Source organism: Melanostigma gelatinosum (genome assembly GCF_949748355.1).
Source record: "Melanostigma gelatinosum genome assembly, chromosome: 7".
In the NCBI taxonomy this organism is placed as follows: Eukaryota; Metazoa; Chordata; class Actinopteri; order Perciformes; family Zoarcidae; genus Melanostigma; species Melanostigma gelatinosum.
The window spans coordinates 20,195,612-20,217,036 of NC_136640.1; the positions used below are offsets into that span (position 1 = coordinate 20,195,612).

General features: G+C 46.6%; 1 protein-coding gene across 2 annotated transcripts in view; it reads left to right on the forward strand.

The window, feature by feature from the left end:
• nectin1b (nectin cell adhesion molecule 1b) overlaps positions 1 to 21,425 on the forward strand; it is a gene marked incomplete at its 3' end in the record, with an annotated part of 156,131 nt that overhangs the window by 64,607 nt on the left and 70,099 nt on the right. The window contains exons 5-6 of one of the 2 annotated variants that reach the window (XM_079272168.1): positions 119 to 273; positions 14,402 to 21,060. In XM_079272168.1, coding sequence (XP_079128294.1) covers positions 119 to 273; positions 14,402 to 14,907 — 661 coding nt within the window. Of the gene's footprint in view, positions 1 to 118; positions 274 to 14,401; positions 21,061 to 21,425 lie in introns of those variants that run through there. The other variant, XM_079272167.1, reaches the window with a different exon arrangement.

Here is a 21,425-nt window from a genome sequence, read left to right on the forward strand (position 1 = left end):
TATTTTATTTTCCTACCGTGGTCTATTGTAATTCTGCCTTTTTTTATGGTGTCTGCATTATTGCCTCTCTCTCTCTCTCTCTCTCCCCCTCTCTCTGCCTCTCTCTCTTTTACCACAGCTTGAACGGCTCCCTGCCCAGCAGCAATGTGGAGATCAAGAACAACACCCTGTTCTTCAAGGCACCAGTGACCTACGACCTGGCCGGCACGTACGTCTGCGACGCGACCAACGGCATCGGGACTCGCACCGGCATCGTGGACGTCAACATCACAGGTAGTTCGATGAAGCCGCTCGCTTCCGTTCTCTTGCCTCCTCCGTAACTCTGGCATGGCTTGCATCAATACAGTACCCCCTCTTAAAAAACAACAACTTTTAAACACAGAAAATCTGCACATGCGTGATTGCGTGTGTGTTTTCGCGACGCTGTTCTTCCCAACTGCGCTGGCTCTGTGGCTCCCTGCTGCGAATGTGTGGCAGGTTAGATGAACCCCCCCCCCCCCCCCCCCCCCCCCGAAAACAAGCCTCTGTGTTTGTGTATCCGAGCTCCACACACATACACTGTGAGAACACAACAGCCACCCACTTCCACCCTGCCCTGTTACGCACCCAGGCGCATGTGTGGGAGCGACACAAAGCACGTCTATTATTGGTGCCTAAGATAACATCAAGGAAATAGGGGGGGGGGGGGGGGGCTAGTTTGAGGTGAGGGTACTGTATTGGTCATAGTTAGCTCGCATCTCTCCAAACGGCCCCTGTGCCTCTTCCTTGTAGCCAAGTTCATTCTGTGTGTCTCTTCTGTCTTCTGGGGGGGCAAAATGCTGAACAAAACTGAGTCGGTTCCCTTTTGCCTGCCACTGAATCGCTGGCACACACGCACTGCGGTTCTTCCATAGGAGACGATATTTTCCACTTTGCTACAATATATACCAGATCTGAGATTCGCTTTATGTTCTTCTGTTGTGGGAATCTTCTGCTATTGGTGTGTGTGTGTGTGTGTGTGTGTGTGTGTGTGTGTGTGTGTGTGTGTGTGTGTGTGTGTGTGTGTGTGTGTGTGTGTGTGTGTGTGTGTGTGTGTGTGTGTGTGTGTGTGTGTGTGTGCGCTCCTTTTTTTTTTTCTTGCTTTTTTTCCTTTACTCTTTGTGCTGCTTGGTTTCTGGGAAGCGGGGGGGGGGGGGTGTTCTAACTCGCATTGCTTTGCATGTTGACTCATGTTGCGTCTCTGGGAACGCTGCGCTTGGTGTGAAGTGAACAGCTGTGCCTTACAGTGTCATTGCATTTCTTTTTTCCCCGTTTCCTCTCTCTCTCTCGGTGTGTTATTCTCCGCTGGTAAAAGGGGAACGCCAGAACAAAGCCGCTGTGTTAGGATGTGATGTCATTACCTGCCGTGTGAGAAGTTGCCTGTCCAAAGTAGGCGAGTTTGTCGTGTGATAATAGAAATCTGAAAGGAGCATGAGCAGCCCTTACTTACCAAGCAGGAAAGTGAGGAAGTCATCTAGTGTCAGGAAATCAACCAGTGCCAGCTTGTATTGAGTAATTGTGTTCCAAAGAGATTGCACTGTTTTGGCATTAAGTACTGTGTCCCTTTTGGAAAGGCAAAACAAAGGCACCAAAGTCATTTTCTATTTCTGCTTTTGCATTGATTGCTTACATTAACAAACCCCATTGCTGTTGTCCCCGCAGTCTTTCTGTTTATTCTCATCATTTGTCCGTTTAATTATTGAGCCAGTGAGGTGAACAATGCGTGGGCACAATAATCTGAGCACATTCACCCTCAATTGAGTCTGAATGCAAAATTTGAATCCCAGTCTCTTTTGATCCGTTGCTTTCTTTAAGCCATGCAAAGGTTTGCAGCTTGTTCTGCAGCAGGTTAAAGGATGACGTATTGATTTTATTTGAAGCTGTGAAAACAGTCTTGGGTCTCAGCGGGAGGTAGGCTGAACGTTGCCTCCTATCGCTCTGCATGTTTACTGTAATTAACACACTTAGATATTTCATGTCATTCAAAGACCTAGAATTTTGCAAGAAAGAAAAGTGTTCACACTTTCTACTTGACAACTTGATCATCACTTTTCCTTCCGATGAAAAAACTCCATCCTTGATATCTGGACTTCAAGTACCGTCATGCCCACACATACACCACATATTAAAGGCCACAAGGCACTTGGTTGTCTCTTTGTATCCTCTGAAATAAGCTGGCTGGGTGCTGCTCTCTTAAATAAAGGTGCTAGATAGAAACATACAGTTGTTTCCTGACATCAGCTTTTATAAATCTTCCACCTGGAACATATTCAGAGGGCTCCACTTAGAACCCAACATAAAGGGTTATACTATGAGAGAACCCTTCTATGGTGTAATGGTTTCACCCAGAAGCCTCTCTCTTCTATCCACAACCTTTCGATCTTCTAAGGGTACCAACAAAAATCCATCCATAGGTTCCTACTGAGAACCCTTTTTTGTATTCCAAGGGCTTCATAAAGAACACCCCCATGGTGTCACAGTCAGTTTCTGGGGGTGGAGATTTTAGGGACTACCCATAACACCCTCACCACCCTAACCCTGGATTTACTTTCACTTGTATGCCTTCTGCCATGCGAAACCATATACCTTAGGCTTTGAGAGGCTCCTTAAAGGGCCAGGTTGATGTTGTCCAGCGCAAACCAAAACACGCATGGTTCCTTACCACAGTTTGTAGGGCAGAGATTTCATGTCACTAACTTTACTACATCCTTTGCCAATTCAGTGGTGCAGTGGATTTCAATTATGTCAGGCTGTTCAGTTCCATAACACAATGAAATTAGGATGACTCCTGGCTGTCTAATGCTGCGTTCACACCGGTCGCGTTGATTTCTTGACGCACTGCAAAAAAGCGTCCAACGCACTGCAAAAAAGCGTCCAACGCGCCGCCGGTCGTGTTCACACCGGTCGCCGCAAAATCTCGTAGCGCCGGAGAGGGGGCGTGGTTTATCGTCCTGGAAGCCTCAATCTGGCCGCCATTGTTTTCCGCCGTCAACCATGACAGGAATAAGGACAATTGCTGCTTTGTACGTGTTGTGGAAGTCCCTCAAACATCGGCATGCCAAACGCCGTCATGTCTGGTTCATAATATTGTTCAGAGGAGCTCCGTGGATTGTATCGAGCTGTATTCACTGTGTCTAGCAAGCCACCGGTCGCTGTTTACTACAGCTGTAGGAACACAAAATAAACTGATTTAGCTGTGATTCAACGGCAATAAACCGACAAAAAGGGACTCCGAAATAACTACGTAATGATGCCGATTTGTACTTGTCTTCTCCGACAAAAAGGGACTCCGAAATAACTACGTAATGATGCCGATTTGTACTTGTCTTCTCCGACAAAAAGGGACTCCGAAATAACTACGTAATGATGCCGATTTGTAGGTTACTGGTCTTCTCAATGGAGCTCTGATGGATCGGTGCTAGGCTATGCTAACATCGTAGCAGCTCCACCAGCACTCAATAACGTCACGTAGACGTAAATACGGCAGCGTCTATTTATTGTTTGTACCGTATGGTTTACACACACACATGCATACACATAGTTTGGTCCGGTCTCTGTTGATATGAGGTATCGTAGTGCTCTGGGTGAACACAGACGGCGACAGGATTTATTTCCTGATTCAACAACGGCAGGAAGCCAGTGACGACAGGGGGAGCAACTCAACGCTGATAGGCTATCGCGCCACAGCGTCACGCGATTATGTCGCTGACGTTGAAAAATTTCAACTCGCGCGTTGGCGATTTTGCGGCGTCCAACGCGTCCACCGCGTCCACCGCACTGCAATAACGCGTCCAACGCGCCGCGGGATCGCAAAATCGAGGCGCGCCAGTCTCATCGCGTCTGTGCATAGACTTTGTATGTAATCTCGACGCGCGTCAAAAAATCAACGCGACCGGTGTGAACGCAGCATAAGCCAAAGGTCCTCAGAGAAGTCTCGAACTAAAAGTTGAGCTTTCATCAATCAGGGTTCACAATCAGTCTTTGGGGGCGCTTGGGCTTGGAGGACCCATGATATCAATCATCTTTGAAAAACTATTTCTTCCAAAAAAGGGTTTTTTCAGATAAAAGGGGTTCTCAAGGTTCTTTAATAAAGGGTCCTTTAGAAGCAAAGGGTTCTGGGAGCTCAGCTCTCAAGGAAGAACGCTTTTGGAAACCTTATTTCTGTGTAGCTGCAGGTGGTGTTATGTACTGTTGAATGGCAAAAGTCCATATTTTCTGTTGAGGATGCTCTCCCAAAGGGTCTCATGCAAGCCTTAAAAGCATGTTGCCAGTTCCCATAGTAACCGTGACAAGTTCAATGGAGAAGAGCCAGCCTCCCTTTCCTGAATCGCCCCACAGAGCCTCAGCTCCAAAATGGCGCCCAGTCAAATTGCAGAAGCTCACAAACTGCTATAGTTGAGTGTCGCACATTAGTATGGTTTGGTGCTTTAGGCTGCAGAGAGGAGTTCAGCGACAGCAGCAGCAGAAACGGGGGCAGAGCGGTCCTGCCCTTTGTGTCTCGCTCACCTCCAACATGGATACGTTACAGTGGGATCATGCAACGCTTGTGCTCTTTGCTGATGTTGTGAAATGCTAGCCTGGTCCTGTCTTAAGCAGGCCTGTCAGCACATTCTCCTGCACCGCCACGGAGCATCATCGAGCTCCGAGGATATGTGCGAGAGGAGTGTTGTGTCTGTTTGGAAGGCATTTCTGTGAAAGTGCATCAGCTTGTGGCGGACTTGGTTTCAGTTATGAAGACGTGAATAAAAAGACCGTCAGAGGTGAACGTGAGGGTGGGCACGGCTTTTTTTCCCCCCTTTCATTCTTTCAAGTGCTCTGTGCAGCCTTGACATTGGCGGTGCATAATGACCCGTTGGTAGAGGTAAAGAAATATGCTGATGCTTCATTGACTTCAAAGAGCATCTTTGTGCCTCCTAACAGCCTCAGACAGGCCCCGGCTGAGACGAGGCAGGTGAGAGAGCCCCGCTGCTGGCTGCTGTTCAAGGCTGCAGCACAGGCGCTCGGTAATGCCAGCTAAGTGTTCTCTGCAGAGAGGGAAGGTGACCAAGGCGACAGCTGCAGCGCGTTTTCTCCACCGGTTTACAGAGCAACCTGAGCTGACCATTTCTGGACTTGTGCTGGACGTGAAATGTTTTTTTTCTTTCCCGTATTAGAGGGCACATTTAAATGGCTTTGGATTGAGAGGCAGTCCGGAGAGCTCTGTGTCTCTCACACTGGGAAGCAACACTGATGGAGCACTTAAGGAAGGCGCATTTTAATCAAGCCCCTCAGTTTTGCTTGCACAGATTTGTGGGAGCTGCATAACTGTCACCTCGGCAGATAGCGGGGGCCACGGGGCACCTTGTTTCAATTAGTTTGGGGGGATGGTGTTTGCTGCGGAGATGGCAACAACTACGGCGAGTCACATGGGCCGAGACGGCTTTCTCCAAGGACATGTGTTCTGCAGATATGGTGTCGCTTGTCAGAATCTAATGAACCACTCTCCTGTTTTAATCAATCCTCAGTCTCGGAGAAAAAAACGAGAGGTGAAAGAGGAAGTCTGAGGGACAAAAATAAGAAAGAGAAGAGAGGGAGAAGGAGGAGGTATCTATGGCGAGAGAGCCTTATGTGATGGCCGTCCTCCTGGCGAACACCTCTCACTCACATTCAGTTCAGAAATCTCCTGAGGGAAAGTTGACAAGTCGTCAGATCTGATTAATCAGCCGATAACTAGCGGGCATCGGAGGCTGTGTAAAAAAAAAAATGAAACAGCCTCGCAATGAAAGTTATTTTTGAGGATTCGTTCTCCCGAACCCATCTTTTAACCGTCAGTCGAAACGGTGAAATATTGCAGCTGAGGAGGCCTCAAAGATCCTCCCCAACTTAAGGGAGCAAAAATCTCTTTCATTAAGATAATCCGCTTTTCCACCATCACGCTCCAAACCAATCCATGCTGCCATCTTAAATGTCTTTCCAGCGCGTAATAAGACGTGATGAATGGCCGTTTTGTCAGAATGGCCTTACAATTATGTCGTTATCACCCCTGAGAAAGGACGTGTGTGTGTGTGTGTGTGTGTGTGTGTGTGTGTGTGTGTGTGTGTTTTCTCTCAACAGAACACAGTTATGTGCCTTGTGGGAACATTCCCTTCGGTGAAACGGCACATTCACCAACCGAACAACTTTGTTTACACACTTGAATCATCTTTTCAACTTGATTCGATATTCTTTAACCTTCACCATCCCCCCCCCCCCCCCCCCCCCTTTGTGAGATGGAGATGGGGGGCCGGACCGAGTGGAAGACAATGCATAATTCCCGCCGCATTAGCGGGATCAGCTGTGAAGGATAATATCGGAGTAGCTCAGGGTCAGGCCAGTGTGTGCGAAACCTTTTTTTTTTCTTCTTCTGTGAATCCACTCGCGTTGGCTCCCACGACTTTAATCGCCGTTCGTCGCAGCTGAGGCACCGAGTTGCTTCAGAGAGCCGAGGTGAAGTCGGCTTTGCTTCAGGGCTCCGCCACTCGGGTTAAACTGGATGGAGTGAGAGCGTTCTCATCAATTTAGCAAGGACGCGCGAGGATGGATCCTTCTTTGAGCGCGGGCTACCGGCGCCGACATCTGTTCACGCTCGCCTGAACAAGCAATAGTTCGCTCCCGTGTGAGCAAATGAAGTTGATAGAGAAGACTTTGGGGGGGAATATCTTACCCGCACGGGGAAAATGAGATGAATAAAACATAGGCAGTCCAATGGAAATATAAATAAATAAAAGGTATCCATGTGACCGAAGGAGATGCTTCAGTGGGTCTGCTTTTTTTTCGGGGGGGGGGGGGGGGCGGCTTAGTTGAAGAGGTAAAGAGGATTCCAGAAACGGGTTCCCAGGAAAACAGAAGAAGCTGGGAGCGGTGCGGTGGCAGGGAGGGGGGAGGGGGGCAGGTTTCGGTTTACATGGCTCTGTGTAACAGCCGGTGTCAACTCCTGGCGTTCACTACTTGTCACGTCTTTCCTCTGTCCTCCAAAAGTCCTGTGTTACAATAACGAGCAAAGACAGTGAGACACGCTGCAGGCGAGAGGGGCTGATGTTCTTTAAAAAAAAAAAAAAAAAGTACCGACCTCGACTTTTTCAGTTTTTTCCCCAATTGCAATTTAGTTTGGCTCCACATGTGCAATGGAAACAAATGAGGCCATCGCCTCGAACATCAGCTGTGTCTATATAATGATTCCAAATGCTTGTTGGCAGGAAAGCAGCAGCGAGTTGTTGGCAGAGGGAGCTTTTCTCAGCATAAATTAAAATGGCTGAGCAGGATATGTTACATTAGATGTTATATATTGTCTGGAAAAAAACCAACGTATTGCGACTTCAGCTGGATGTATAACACACATTATCGATTTGAATTCAATTTCTGTCGCTACAATTAGATATTTATTAGGCATGTATTGTTTATTTGACATTTATTGGCCTCGATAGTCTTCATTTTACACTCTCTGGTTTTCCAAAGAAGTGACATCGATGGTTTGAGGTCAAATTAAACCTGCTCTCAATGCTCAACTTACTCTGATACTTATGATTGCTTCCTCGCTGTCTAAATGCATCACATTAAAGACGTGATGGTACCATTTCACGGGACTTGAAGGGAGACTTTGTGGCTGTCGCGGCAAAAAAAACAACTTTCAACTATAAATTCTTACACCACGGCTCCGAATCCCCAAAACGCTCCCAAGCTGTCCGTGGCGGCTCTAAAAAACAAAAAAAGTGGCAAACAGCAAAGAACAGTAGGTGTTGATGGCACGGCTCATTGTTATCAGGTGAGAAACAGACGGCCACTCCATCACTGCGAGGGTCCGTCGTTTTCTTCTCTCCGCGGAATTGCTCCGTGCGATAAAACGTGCGAGACGGGAGCACCCTTGAATGAAACGACTGCCCGCGCCATACGCTGCTGACATCCAACAGCGGCGCCGCTCCAAGCAGCCATTTGTCTCCTTTCTCTCCTCCTGACAGAGACAAGAGACATTATGATGTCAGCTTTGCAGTGGCTCCCCCAGCAATGTGAAATTTGTTTGTCTTCGCCTGTCACGCTGGAGTCTGTCTCAATCTGCGCGCTATACCACATGTTGCAGTGTCGCCGTCTCACATCTCCGCCTGCATTATTCATAGATCCAAAGGCCACGCGCGTATATATATATCATGTGCATATCGTGTTTATCATTTGCGGCCCTCACTCCTAGTACAAGCGTGCTCACAGGGCGGGTTGGGGAACTCATTCGGCGTCGTGGTACCCCTGGCCGCTTCTCATCACCCTTGAGCTTCTCAATCAGGCGTCTAAATCCCGAGAAGGATTCGGGTCTGGGGGCTGATGGAGGGACTCTCTAGCCCCCCCCCCACACCCCACCTCCCGTCCTCACTACGGGAGGGTCCGCTCCATGCTCTGATCCTGCCAGGAATACACCTCATTATCCAAATGAGACATTAGCATGAGCCGCTCCTTTGCTTGCGCACCGTAGGCCGCCCCATAAAGCCTCTGCTGCGCTGCGCTGTGCCCGGGAGAGCACTGAGGGGGGACAGACATTGTGGCTTCATTTCGCGTAAAATGGGAGGAGGAGGAGGAGGAGGAGGAGGAAGGGACTTGGAGAAGGAGACATAGCCCGGCTGTGGGAGCAAAATGGAAATGTCACCAGGGGAGGCCATGTGAGAGCAGCGCAGCCGAGATCGCGGTGATTTATCTCAAGGTTTGTTTCTGCATGGCTTGCTGTATCGGCTCTCTGGAGGATATCCAGAGGAGAGGGATGTGGCGGACAGATGGAGCAGGGCTGGGGGGTTGGCTGAGCCCCCTTCGGCCCATCTCTGCTCCTCCTCCTCCTCCTCGCTGTACACCCAATGTGGTGTTGGATCTGTCACGCCTCCCTGAGAGCCTGATGAAGTAGGTCAGACGCTGTCCCAGGGCCTGACCACTGGCTCCAGAGTGCCGTGTGGTGATTCACTCATCACACACACACAGCTCCAAAATAACAACAAGGAGACGAGAGGAAAAATATGACAACGAGGAAAGGACGGGGGAGAAGCTGAGGGTGGGATGGCGCGGTCAACAAACATTGCCGCGACCACTCCTTCCCTGGCTCAACGCCTTCCAAAGGTGCCGATTAGTTTGCTGCGTGTCCGCTGATCCAATAAGTCATCCTTACAGCGCTTCCACTTAGCACCGCGGCCCCATGCGGGCTAGCAGGGAAATTTAGGGATGCATTAATAATGGTACCTCATGTGCAAACATGATTCCTAAAAGAGCATTGGTGTTTAGATGCCGGTGTAAATATTCATTGCTCATTAAAGGCGTATTAAGAGTGATTATCACAACCCCCGTAGCACAAAATGAGCATATTACATCAACAAGAGCACACAACACGCTTTCCCCAAGTCTTGTGGAACACAACTAGTTTCCGGCGCTCAACAACATTGACGTGGTCTAACTTGTCATCTTGGTCGCGCTTCTTGTTGTGGAGACTTTAGTTGTTTATGTCAACGATGAACCGCCCCAGACGTAGTTCAGAGACGGTAAATGTCGGGGAATCCTCGGCCACCAGCTGGAGAAACATGCTGCTTCTGCTCCAGAGGGACGTAAACATGCGGCCGCCGATGTTGCTCGGACGGGATCGTCCTGAGAGTCGTTGCATGTTTCGCGGCGGATGAAGGCTTCTTTTTTTTTGGCAGCGACATCCTGTCCCTGTCACCCGTTTTTATTTGTTTATTTTAACGGGGAAATCGGATTTGAATTACCAAGGTTGCAAATGCCACCTGATTGTGTGTGTGTGTGTGTGTGTGTGTGTGTGTGTGTGTGTGTGTGTGTGTGTGTGTGTGTGTGTGTGTGTGTGTGTGTGTGTGTGTGTGTGTGTGTGTGTGTGTGTGTGTGTGTGTGTGTGTGATATACCTACACGTGAGGAAAGCTCGGGCCTCTGTACAGCCAGTGATAGCAGCAAGACAATCCGTTGACGAAACGCTGAAGAAAGCGTTCGATATTCGGGTGGCGAGTGGTGAAGAAGGGCTTCGTCTCGGCTCCCCGACAGCATATTAAACTCCCGTCAGTGATGAGCTTTCATTCGTTGTGGCAGCATTACATTTCCATGACTTCACGACCACTGGCACATTCAGACAGGGGGAGTAATGAGGATCGTTGGAATCACTGAACTAATGCGTCTTCCCCGATTGCCTGCCCCCCCCCCCTCGTCCTCACCCATTCATTATGCCGTTCTCTGTTTGCCGTTGTCACTCCCCAACGCTTCTCAAAGGCCCTCGCTCCATCTTCTTTTCTTTCCCCCTTCCTTGTTGCCACTCCTCACACTCTGAGTAGCCCTCTGTTTTCTTTTCATCCTCTGTTGTCTGCAGCTTGCTCCTCATTTAGTCACATTAAAACACCACTCCCCGTACCGCTCTTTGAAATCCCCTCTCATTTTCCCAGCCGCTGTCATAACACCTTGTCCGAGTGATTGCGCTAAGGCTCAGGAATGTTTGTACCTGAGCTCTCTCCTTCCCTTTGTCGTGTGCAGACTTGACTGGAGCACACCCAGAGACGGTACCTGCAGGACAGACTTGTGATACAGTTTTCTCCACCTTATTTTTGTTGGTGTTTTTTTTTTTTTTTAAAGCCCCTTTCTGCTTCAGACGTTCCTCTCCTTCAGTCTTTGAAAGTTTGCTGCTGCTGGTTGTTTTGTACTGTCGCTTACACTGAAATGCAAAACAAAAAGAAAACCGCTCAGAATGTGCGTGTTGTTTTTCTGAAGCAACAAATCTGGCACTCGCCTGATGTGTCGTTGCCACAAAAAGGTGTCGGGCCTGTTTTTTTTTCTTGCTGTTTTTTTTGTTTTTTACTCTCGTGTGCCACATTTGTTTACCGTTTGCTTTTCTTAAAGACTCACTCCTGTTAAACACAAGCGAGAACACTCATTGAGTTGTAGAATGCTCGGGAGGTAGTAAATCATCCACTCGATCGAGTCAAAATGTGAGCGTTTCAAAATAGTGTGATTAATGCGAAACGAAACGGCGTGGGTTTGCAGCGTTCAAATATCTGCGGTATTTCACGGTATCCGCTGCCTGTGTAAATCTATCACGCCTTTCCTTTGAATTATAGCCTTTCACAGCACATCTTGGCACCTATTAATCTCAAAAGTTCATTTTAGTGGTTGCAACTCAAGGTTATTCCGCTATCTGCATATTTCCAGCGTGGCGTTAATAGACGCCGCCTTTTGTTTGCCCGGAACAGTATCAGTGCTGCTTTGAGGTCTTTTTTTATCTATCTGTTGGCAGGTGTTGCCGGTAGCGACGGCGTGTGCTGGTGTAACGCCTCCTCCCTCCCCCGTGCTGTCAAACGCCCCTGCGCAACCCGACCATTTCAAGAAATGTGTCTTATTATTAGTGTGTCTGTTAACGTGATTAGTTTGCACCATGGCCGCTCTAATTTCACATACTCAGAGTACACGGAGGAGACTAAAGCCGCCGCGCTGGAGAGATCTCTTGCCGTTCTTGTTATCTGTGTGTGTGTGTGTCTGTGCATGAAGGCCAGTGAGCTGAATGGGAGGGTGGTGCGTTGATGTGACCTTGTGGAGGGGTGAGCGCGGGAGTAGAAGTGACGGCACGAGAGCGGAACACTCGTCTTCGCAAATGCACGCCTCTTTGGGTTTCAAAATAAAAGCAGCGTGTTCCTCTGGAGTGATCCGATGGGCGTCTTTGAGCTCCTATGCTGCTTTTAAAGTAGCGCGGAGGTGTAGCCACCCTGAACACATCAATGCTCCTCCCTTCCATCCCTCAAGTTAAACATCTTAAAAACACTGACATAAAATTCTTCCTTTTCGGCGGCGTACGTCGGCTTCCTCTGAGGTGGATGTGCCGGCCAAAGAGCCACAAAAATACCTGAATGTTTACAACTGCTTTTGCAGTTTATACGAACCATAACACGGTCTTAAATCGTAAACACTCACATTCTTCAAATATGGCTGTCAAGAGGTGGTGTCACCCGATCCCTGACAGAAAAATGGAGGCGATGGAGAGTGCCTTTGAAGGCTCGCCGCATGTTCTTTTACCGCCACTCGTTCTGTAGTTTTAATGCTCTGGCCTTGTGTTTCTCACCTCTCTAAGTGGTAAATATCAAGAAACCTCAGAAAATGCAAGGGAAACGGCCGCCTAATTAAGATTGAATAAAGGGAGCGGTGTGAGGGAAGACGCATCCTAGCAGAAGAAGGCAGTTAATGGTAGAGAAGAGGATTACAGAAGGATGTTTTTCCCTTTTTCTCTCTCCACTTCCATCAATCCTCTGGATTTTCTCCCCTTCTTCGTTGGGAGGATGTGTTTTCTCGAGGCCGGGGGTGACCTGGCTGTGCGCTCTCATTCATGTGTGTAATGAAGGCCTGTGTCTGAATAATCCCATTAGGTGTTCAGATTAAAACCTGAGCTGATATTTGAGACTGTGCCCGGCACCGCTTTAGAAATTGGAGAGCTTTGCTGCCTGGGTCCTGGGAGAGCGGGCGAGGAGGACGAGCAGACTGTGTTCGGGAGGTCTCTGCTTTGGACTGATAGAGTGCCATTGTAATTAAAGGAGAGGCGAAGGCCTCGGCGTCTCCTCTGCCGAGCCCAATGCCTTCGTCTTTCTGCAAGTTATGCGGAGAGTTATCGTTTCCACTGAAATAATAAAAGAGCTGTTCTAATCGAATGTAATGCTTTTGATTCAACTGTGGAGGGCAATCATTAAAAAAATGTATTTTCTGCTCATGTGGGATGTTTTGCAAAGAGAATTTGATATCGAGACATTTCAGATTGCTGAACATAAACCTTCATTTTGGCTCGATTCTGATTAGTCTCCACTCTCAGACAATCTCCAAAATCCAAATGAACCCTATTCGTGTACATGGAATACAACAGTATCCTATAAACAGTGTAAAATGTGTTACATTTAAGGTGTTAAAGTTCAATAAGTCGAACCGATGCGCTCAGATCCTGACTGATGTTCCCTCTGAGAAGACAGCTGATGGGCAGCGTTAAGCTCTACGCTAGATTGTGACGTGTCATAACTCGGTACAGCAGCAGGCAGAAACAGTATCAAAAGCACTAAATCTTTTTCTGTGCCTCGTGCGCACGCCTCGCCTCTGGTTTGTCCGGCGTGAACGTGGAAGCTTCCCTCTTTTCTTCCTCACCGCTTCGCTCTCCTACTTTCAGTCCTCTCTCACACCATTTGTTTAGGAGATAGATGGTTTAACTCCTTGGTGTACCCCCCCCCCACCCACCTCTCTGTTGGGGATTCAGCGGTGCGCCATTGAAGTTAACGTGCCTCTGCTCTGCAGGTTTAGACAAGCGCTACCTGCGCACCTCGAGCCTTTGATCACGTTTCACAGTAGACGTCTGTTTCCATCTCTGCACCTCAAGGAGCTTTGCACGTTTTTGCAGGGTTTTTGTTAAGCGAGGCGTGGATAAGAGACACGGTTTTCCAATGCTCTAAATTTACCACAAGCAACAACTGTGCTCGTCACAAGCGTCGTCGCCTCCCGGTGAGGAGGCTGCGTGCTCTCTGAAAAATGGTGTCATGGATGGGATGTTTCAGCTGAGCTCCACATCGTGGCCGTTTTGAATTTAAAACAAGGCAAAAAGCCCAGCCTCCCTCCTCGTAGTTATTGTTGGTCTCTAGCGGGCCGTTAGTCAGTGTCACTCTAGATCAGAGCACACCTTTGACTCATCTGAGACTTTTCTCTTTACTGAGCCTTTTTATTACATTTTTTTCTTCTCTGCTGTGTGCTCTGCTGCCTGAATGGAGGAGCTTCGTGCTTATCAAATCCCTTGATGCATGATGATGTTAATGCTCGGCTGCTGTTTAATCATCTCTGGCAGTGCTCTTTCATTTCATTACCGCTACACCAATGATGAAGTCGGCTACATGTCATGTTGCACTATTTTAATGCTGGACTGTGCTGCAGTGTGTCATCCAATGTGCTTACTTTGATCTTGTGTGAATACCCCCAAGGAGTTGAAAGAGTTAACTGAAAGGCCACGATCATGAATGAATTCTTTCACAGCTCTGTTGATTAAACTGTCTCATTTTCTTCCGCCTTCCAAACAAAGAAGAAATGATGGCTAATGCACACTGACAAACATCCTTCACTTTCAATCTCTCCAGCCGTTTCACTCTCTGATGGTGTTGTGTTGTTCCATGTCTGAAACTGCATGCGACTGTTAATGAGCCGAGCCTTGCCACGCTCGGTGAGGGCTCCTCTGGGGTTGGGGGTGGGGGCCGGGGGTCCTTCCTTTTCCCTTTGCTTTTCCATCCTTGTCTCCCTTACTTCATCTCTCCTAAAAAAAAAAAATCTGCACCTGCACAAATGCACCTCCTCCCACCAGAGCACTGACACACTCCCTTCCATCTGTCTTTTCCTACCCAGAATTCCCTAACAACTCGCGCTCTGATGGCCAAGAGATTCATCAGGAGGTGCACAATACAGGTGCCGCCATCGGGGCCGCTGTGGGGGGAGTGGCCCTGTTGGGCGTGGCGGCCATACTGCTCTTCGTATTCCTGCGCCGCCGCCAGCGCACCTTCAAGGGGGACTACAGCACCAAGAAACACGTGTTCGGTAACGGGTACAGCAAGGCCGGCGGCCTGCCCGCTCACCCGCCCATCCCCAAGAACCTCCAATACCCGGACGACTCGGACGACGAGAAGAAGCCCGCCCAGATCAGCGGCCCCGGGGGGTTCGAGGCGAGCGAGCGCGATTTTGACGGAGAGCAAGAGGACCTGAAGAGGCCCTATTTCACTGTGGACGAGGGCGAGAGCCGAGAGTATGACGAGCGGACTCTGGCTTTCCAGTATGACCCTGAACCTGAGATAGCCGACGATATGATCTCTCAAACCGACGGCTCTGTCATTTCTAAGAAAGAGTGGTACGTGTAGTGGCATGCAGCAACCAAACCAAACCCTTCAACCCCCAACCCCCCCCCCCCCTCCCCCCATATCTGCATTCCACCGCACCGTTCACCCCCGTCATGACTCCCCGCCCTCCCATTCGTCAAACTGCACCCTTCACAGTCCCGTTCCTCTTTTGGTCTACCTAGTACCCTTCCCTTCCTGACTCCTCCACCCCACCCACCCCCACCACCACCCCTCACCCCCCCACCACCACATCATCCAACTAATCTCAATTAGAAAAATCAAGCATCTATTTAAAGTGCTGGCGACGTCAACTTCTTAACATGACAGCATTGGTATCAGTTCCATCAGGTGAATGGGCAAAGAGTACGAACACGAAGGTATGTCCGTGGACTCGTCGCAACGGACAGGCGGGTCCAGGGAAGTGACTGAGGTCCATCAGTACTGGTGTAATATTCTTTTTTGTGTATTTCCTCAAGTTATAAATGTATTAAATGTGTAAAAAGAGACTGCCGGTTGAGGTTTCTGCCGAGCACACTTGTGAAAGTCCTACACTGGATATGCGATCCGTTTTGTTTTTTTAATGACCATTGCCGTTTTTTGTTTTTTTTTATGATGTCTTTTTGTATGATTTTTAAGTGACCAGAGAATTGAGAGTTAAATGTTTGACATGATTACAGGTGGAGTTGTAAGTGTTTGTAATTTTGTGGTCAGATGTATCAGAGAAAAAAAAAAAAAAAAACCACCACACAGCACCTGTACCATTTCTCCCGTTTCGCACTGGGGTTAGCGTCCATGAAATGACTCATTTTTGTATATTCACAGCATCAAAAGCAGATGTGTTATTGCTGTTTTCCAAAGACACGCTTAGTCCTTCTTAACCCCACACACCCTTGTAGACTTGTTTTGTTTGTTTACTGAGAGCAAGTCTACGGAGTGTTTTCAATATTGTCCCCAAATTTCAATCACGTTGAATTAGTTTCCACATCAGTGAATCTGAATAACGGGGGGGAGAGAAGGGCTGCAACAGTTTCTACTTTTGTTTCAGTAGTGCATCACAGTCGCGTCCGAAAGAGGGTTTTCGTGAGTCTCCGCCTCCACAGAAAACCTTCAATAATGCTCTGAAATGTCATGATTATCATTTGACTTGAACAGGTTGACCTTTGAACACAAACTCTCCATCTTACCACGACAATGAAATGTCTGTTTTGTGTGTGAGTGTGTTGAGTTGATAATTATGTTGTGTCATAATTATGTTTGGTTCTGACATTGCTTTTATCAAATGGATGTCGGAGAAAAGTGTCTCTGTAGTTTCCCAATAATGACTCTGTCTCTCCTTTATAATTGTGTGACTGTACTGAAGAATTGGTTCAAGCCCCCCCCCGACCCCCCCGTCACGCTTACACCAACAGCACTTCTACGAGGAGTCGTCCATGGAAACACAAAGGACACGGATGGGAGGGAAACGGATGCTTTTATATGCATCTATGAAAAAACAAAACATTTTAACAAAAAGGGAATTAAGAACATGAAGGTGGCCATGCTGGAGTATAATAAGTCACCTGCTGCTTCCATTCGTTTTTCCATCGATTGTTTTTTTCTTTCTTTTAAAATTAACTTCAGTTTTCATCTGAATCTCGGGCTGTCGGGAGGCAGAAAGGTCCATTACACAATGATCAGCGAAAAGCATTTGCTTCAACAAAAAGAAGTTAAATGTGAAATATCAGATAAAACAGAAAGCAAAGCACTAATTGCGTGGATACAAACGATATAAATATTATATCAGGCCTTATTTTATGCATGTTTTTTTTTTGGCGTGTCGCTGTGGAGGTGCGTACGTCGCTATTCTTTCTGTATAGATTCCAGTGTGTTTGTCCTCATTTGCAGCTCTAAAGACGACACTTTGTCAGTGTTGTCAGTATTGACAGAGGAATGGTTTTATGGGCATGCAATACCCAGGAACAATATTGCAGTTAAGACAACGAAAAAGTATATAAATATATATATATACATATATAAATAAATAAAAATGGAAAAATAACATCTCTGAGATCAGATCTCGCCATCGGCTAGAGATGTGAATGTTTTACAATCCATACTTGTCTACTGTATCTTTTTGGATGAGCATGTTAATCACGAGCCTCAATTTAAATTGTACTTTCAACACAAATGGACATCGCAAGAATGGGAAATATCAAGTTCTGATTAAAAAAAAAGTCTGGTTTCAGTTTAGGTTAGTTTCATTTTCTACTGCCTTATTTGGGTTTGTTTTGGTTCAGTGTATCCATGACAGTTTGACAACATCCATGAGGTTAGCAACAGAAAACATCAGAGTGGGAAAACTCAACCACAGTCGCAGGGTTGCTTCATGCAAATCACAACTTGATTGCCTTTTAGTTTATTATTATAGGTGAACCGATCAGCTGTAACTTGTTGGATTCCACATCGTTTGCATGTGGCAGCATAATAGAGACGAGCGTTTTTATCTTTTCTTCTTGCATTCAGTGCCTATCGAAGTTGGAAATTGTAACAGTTGCTGCTGTTTAAGGTATTCGTGCCGTAGAATGACGTCAGAGTAATATTGACATATGGACTGCAAAATCAGACAAATGCTGGTTCTTTACTTGCAGCGAGTTGTAGTTGGTATAGTGGGGCTCCAGCACAATGCTAACAAGGTGTCTGTACTTGATCTTTAAATCAATTGATCTCTTAAAAGCTGCATTCATTAACATTTTAAAGTTTAATGATGGCTTAATGGTGACACAGCACTTCCCCACCCCCACCAGTCAATACTGGATAGTTTAAGTCTTAAAGAGATCAACCTTTCGCCACTTAGTCGCACATCGCCGACCTTTCTAAGCACAACAATTGAAACACTAACGGAGTGAAAAGAGATTTGAATATAATAAGAAAGTGGCCCAAAGGAAAGATCAACTTGACCCCCTTTTCAAAGCACAAGTTTAAGGTTTCATCGCTTTTCCTGCATCCGTGATGAAACCACTGCCACACTTGCTTCGAAGACATGTTGGAGGAAGAGAAACCTTTCAGACCGGGGTCGACATTCTGTATACTGGTAGATGTGAATGTTGTCTTCATGTTGTCGGGGTGTTATGAGTTCCTATTTTGTAATACTGACTGTAACTCCATTCCATCCTAATCTACTTTTTGTATTCAGTATGTTCAACATTCCACTGTAAATACTGTACATACGGTTGAGATAATACTTGGGATTTATTTAGGGACAACTGCGTGGGGACCCTGTTCATGTAAAATACACCTATTTTGACTGCAAGCCTAGAGACTCGATGATGGATAGCTGAAGCCGATAGCTTATTTCCAAAGTCCCACCTAGAAATGCTCCTCCGGTACGTTTTTGATATGCCACTAGCGGCTTTGCTGTCATACAAAAGGGGTGACGCACACAGTTTGTCGGTTTAATGTTATTGAGAGAAAATCTAAAAGAGAGAAATTATCTGTATGCAGCCATGTGAATGTATATTTCTGAGGGTGTTACAAATATGAAAAAAAAAAAAAAAAAAATCTCCTGTTCAATTGTGATGACCCAGTGAAGTAACTTGTATTTGTTTTAAGCATTAAATGAGTTCAATAGTCAACGATGTGCTGTCCCAGTTCACTGATTGGATAGATGGGTGCTACCTGATTGAATATTTGGTTCACGTCTGCAACACATTCTTGTTCGTCGCAGCTCTTTCTCCATAGCTTTGATCGGTAATGTTTACCCGTCGCCTCATGCAGGTGCTTACTCGGTTTTATTTTTCAGCCTCATAGCTTCCTGTGACAGCATGTTCTCGCTCCCAACTCGTCAAATACCGACGCTTAGTCCTAAGTGTCACGCTTGGCCCTAAGCTTCAAACTGTGACGCTCTAGGTACCCCTCTAGAGTCCGTTTTGGATGTTTTAAGGGACAGCATGTCAGTTTTTACTTGTTACATGCAGTGGCTTTTCAAAATAGACTTCCGTCTTCAGACGAAGTCAGGGTTTAGGCAACAAAACAAAAGAGTGTGCGTGTAGTTGACTGACGAGCCAACTTGACAAACGGTACTAGCAACTCAAGTGAGTCGCGTTTTCCAAAACAGTTATGTGGCAAGCGAGTTCTGCAAGTCACATAATTCACGACATTAGCGACTCACGTGATCAGCAAGTGCCAAACGACACTAGAGACGACGATTTGCGAGTTCCAAACATGTCACATGACTTACGTGAGTCACTTGTCTTTTAGTTTGACCCGTCCACCACATTCATTTGACGAGTTTAGAGTGAGGCAGACAATATCTAAATCCAGATGTTGCTTTTCTCCCATCCAGCCATTCGACACATTTTTTCCGACTGAGCCACGTTGCAGCATCCAGTATTTAGCTGGCCATTGCCGTTCCAGTTTTGAGAATCGACGGGGTACATCGGCAGCTGCAGTGCTAACGCAGGGTGAATATCTCTTACGCTCCCCCTCCATTGTTTGCTCGAGTTTTCATGCCTGAGCATGAGACCAATGTGATGATAGAAATGAAGTCAACACAATCAGACACGGGAAGGAAATGTCTTCTAACTTAGACACAGTCTGTTTTACAGGTGTGGAAGTTTTTAAACGCCATAACATGTTGCCAAAACAGCTTCCGTCAGTGAGAAATCGGTGTCGCTGTCTTCAATTGATGATCTTTTCCCGTGAGGCAAACACAAGATAGATAAAGTGATGCACACACAGTATATAACACATGTCTGCAGTGGTTATTACTGTACCTTTTGAGTGTGCTTTTTTTTGTTCCTTTTTAATTGGAGAGCAAAAACTGTCAGGCAGATGTTGGTGTTGAGTTCAGTGCTTAATGAAGCTACAGTGATATGATGAGAGCGGCCCGGTGTAGCGCCAGACGGATCTGTCTCAGACTGTGGGACTCGAGTGCAGACATCTGCACCGTGCACATTAAGAACAACCCACAGTTTGCAGCTGTTGCCATGCATTTGCTAAAAGAGCCCTTTGTTGCCCATGGGGCTTTTGATGGCACATAGGCTTTTAACATGCATGGCCATCAGTTTTTTCCCATCCCAACTGAGCCGCAAGTGGAATTCTACAACATCTCCTCTATCAAAGTGCTCTGACGGTGAAATATGGCTTTTTTTCACTGAATGTTCCTCATGGGCTGTAAATTCAAAAGCAAGGTTGTTAAAGCACCTCATATGTGAGGCCAATCCATTCAACGCAGCCTCAAATCAGAGGATACAAATTAAAGCTCTGCAGCATTCAAGACTAAAATCACTGTGGAGAAAAATAAGAAAACGATCTGACTGTGCCTGTAAACGATTTCATGTAGATCAATATGTTTTCGTGCTTATAATTCTCATATTTTAGAGTGCCACTGCTATTAAGTCCAGACGAGCATTGTATTTGAAGTTGACTAAGTCTCCAATAGTTACAATGCAGACCCATACGTTGATGAGTTTCTGCATGCTTTCCTTATGAATCACGTTGCTGTTCAAGTACTAGTTTCTTTGGGCAGTCAGTTTGGTTGTATCGGCCACACTGTTCAATCAACTTGGTGAAGAAAGAAATGGTCTCTTGAGTTGGAACAAAACTCTTTGCTGCCGTGAGTTGTCGGGATGTCGATGAGCTAAGAATTGGGATGACGTATCAATCCGAAATGGCTTCAGGAAAGCACAGACGGCCAATACCACGAGTCGTTAAACTACAGTGATTAAATGGTTAATGACCGCACTGGTTATGCATGAGCAATTCATTGGGCTGGACACAGGAGGAGAGTTTTACTCATTGATCTGCGAGGCGGCTTTTAGCGGCACTAGTTTGTAGCTGTGTATACGGATCCACGTACTGATATCAAAGAGGGAAAATATATCTGATTTCTTCAAGTGTTTCATTTTAAGATATATATTTGGTGGAATCTGCTGTGTGAGTAATACAATGTTCTCTCAGTACGTATTGTTGCTGTTTCGCAACCTAACATGTGTCACAACCTGCAGAAAACTAAAAAGTGCTTTTTATTGTCACCATGGTATGTTTATGCACAGTTATTTCTAATAACCTTTTGTTTTTGGATAAACTGATTGTTCATGGCTTTTAGAAATGTTTTTTTTGCTCTCGTTTTCTATCTGTTTTGTGTACAAATTTGAGGTCACGAGGTTGTCCATAATAAAAACGTGTTACTGTAAATGATGTCCTTACTCGTATGTGAAACATTCTCAAAGGGCAGGGATTTAGATCGTAGGCCTTCACTCCCACAGCTGTCAGCCTCGCAGAGCGTGAAAGATGCTCAGGTTAATCAAGCACACCACCAGGAAGATGTTTTAATAAACTTTTCTTACTGCCAGTCTTCACCATAGACTATCGCCATCCGCTATCTTGGCAGCGACGTCATAGCGTAACTGGGCAGAGAGGTGGATCTTAGGTGGAGCTGAGGCGGGCCTGAGTGATGCAGCAGCAAGAGATAGCTAGCAGCTCGTGACCTGTCACCCCCTAAATTATGCAAAACTTTCAGCCTTAATATAGTTTAAATTGTCAACCATGGCCATTTGAGG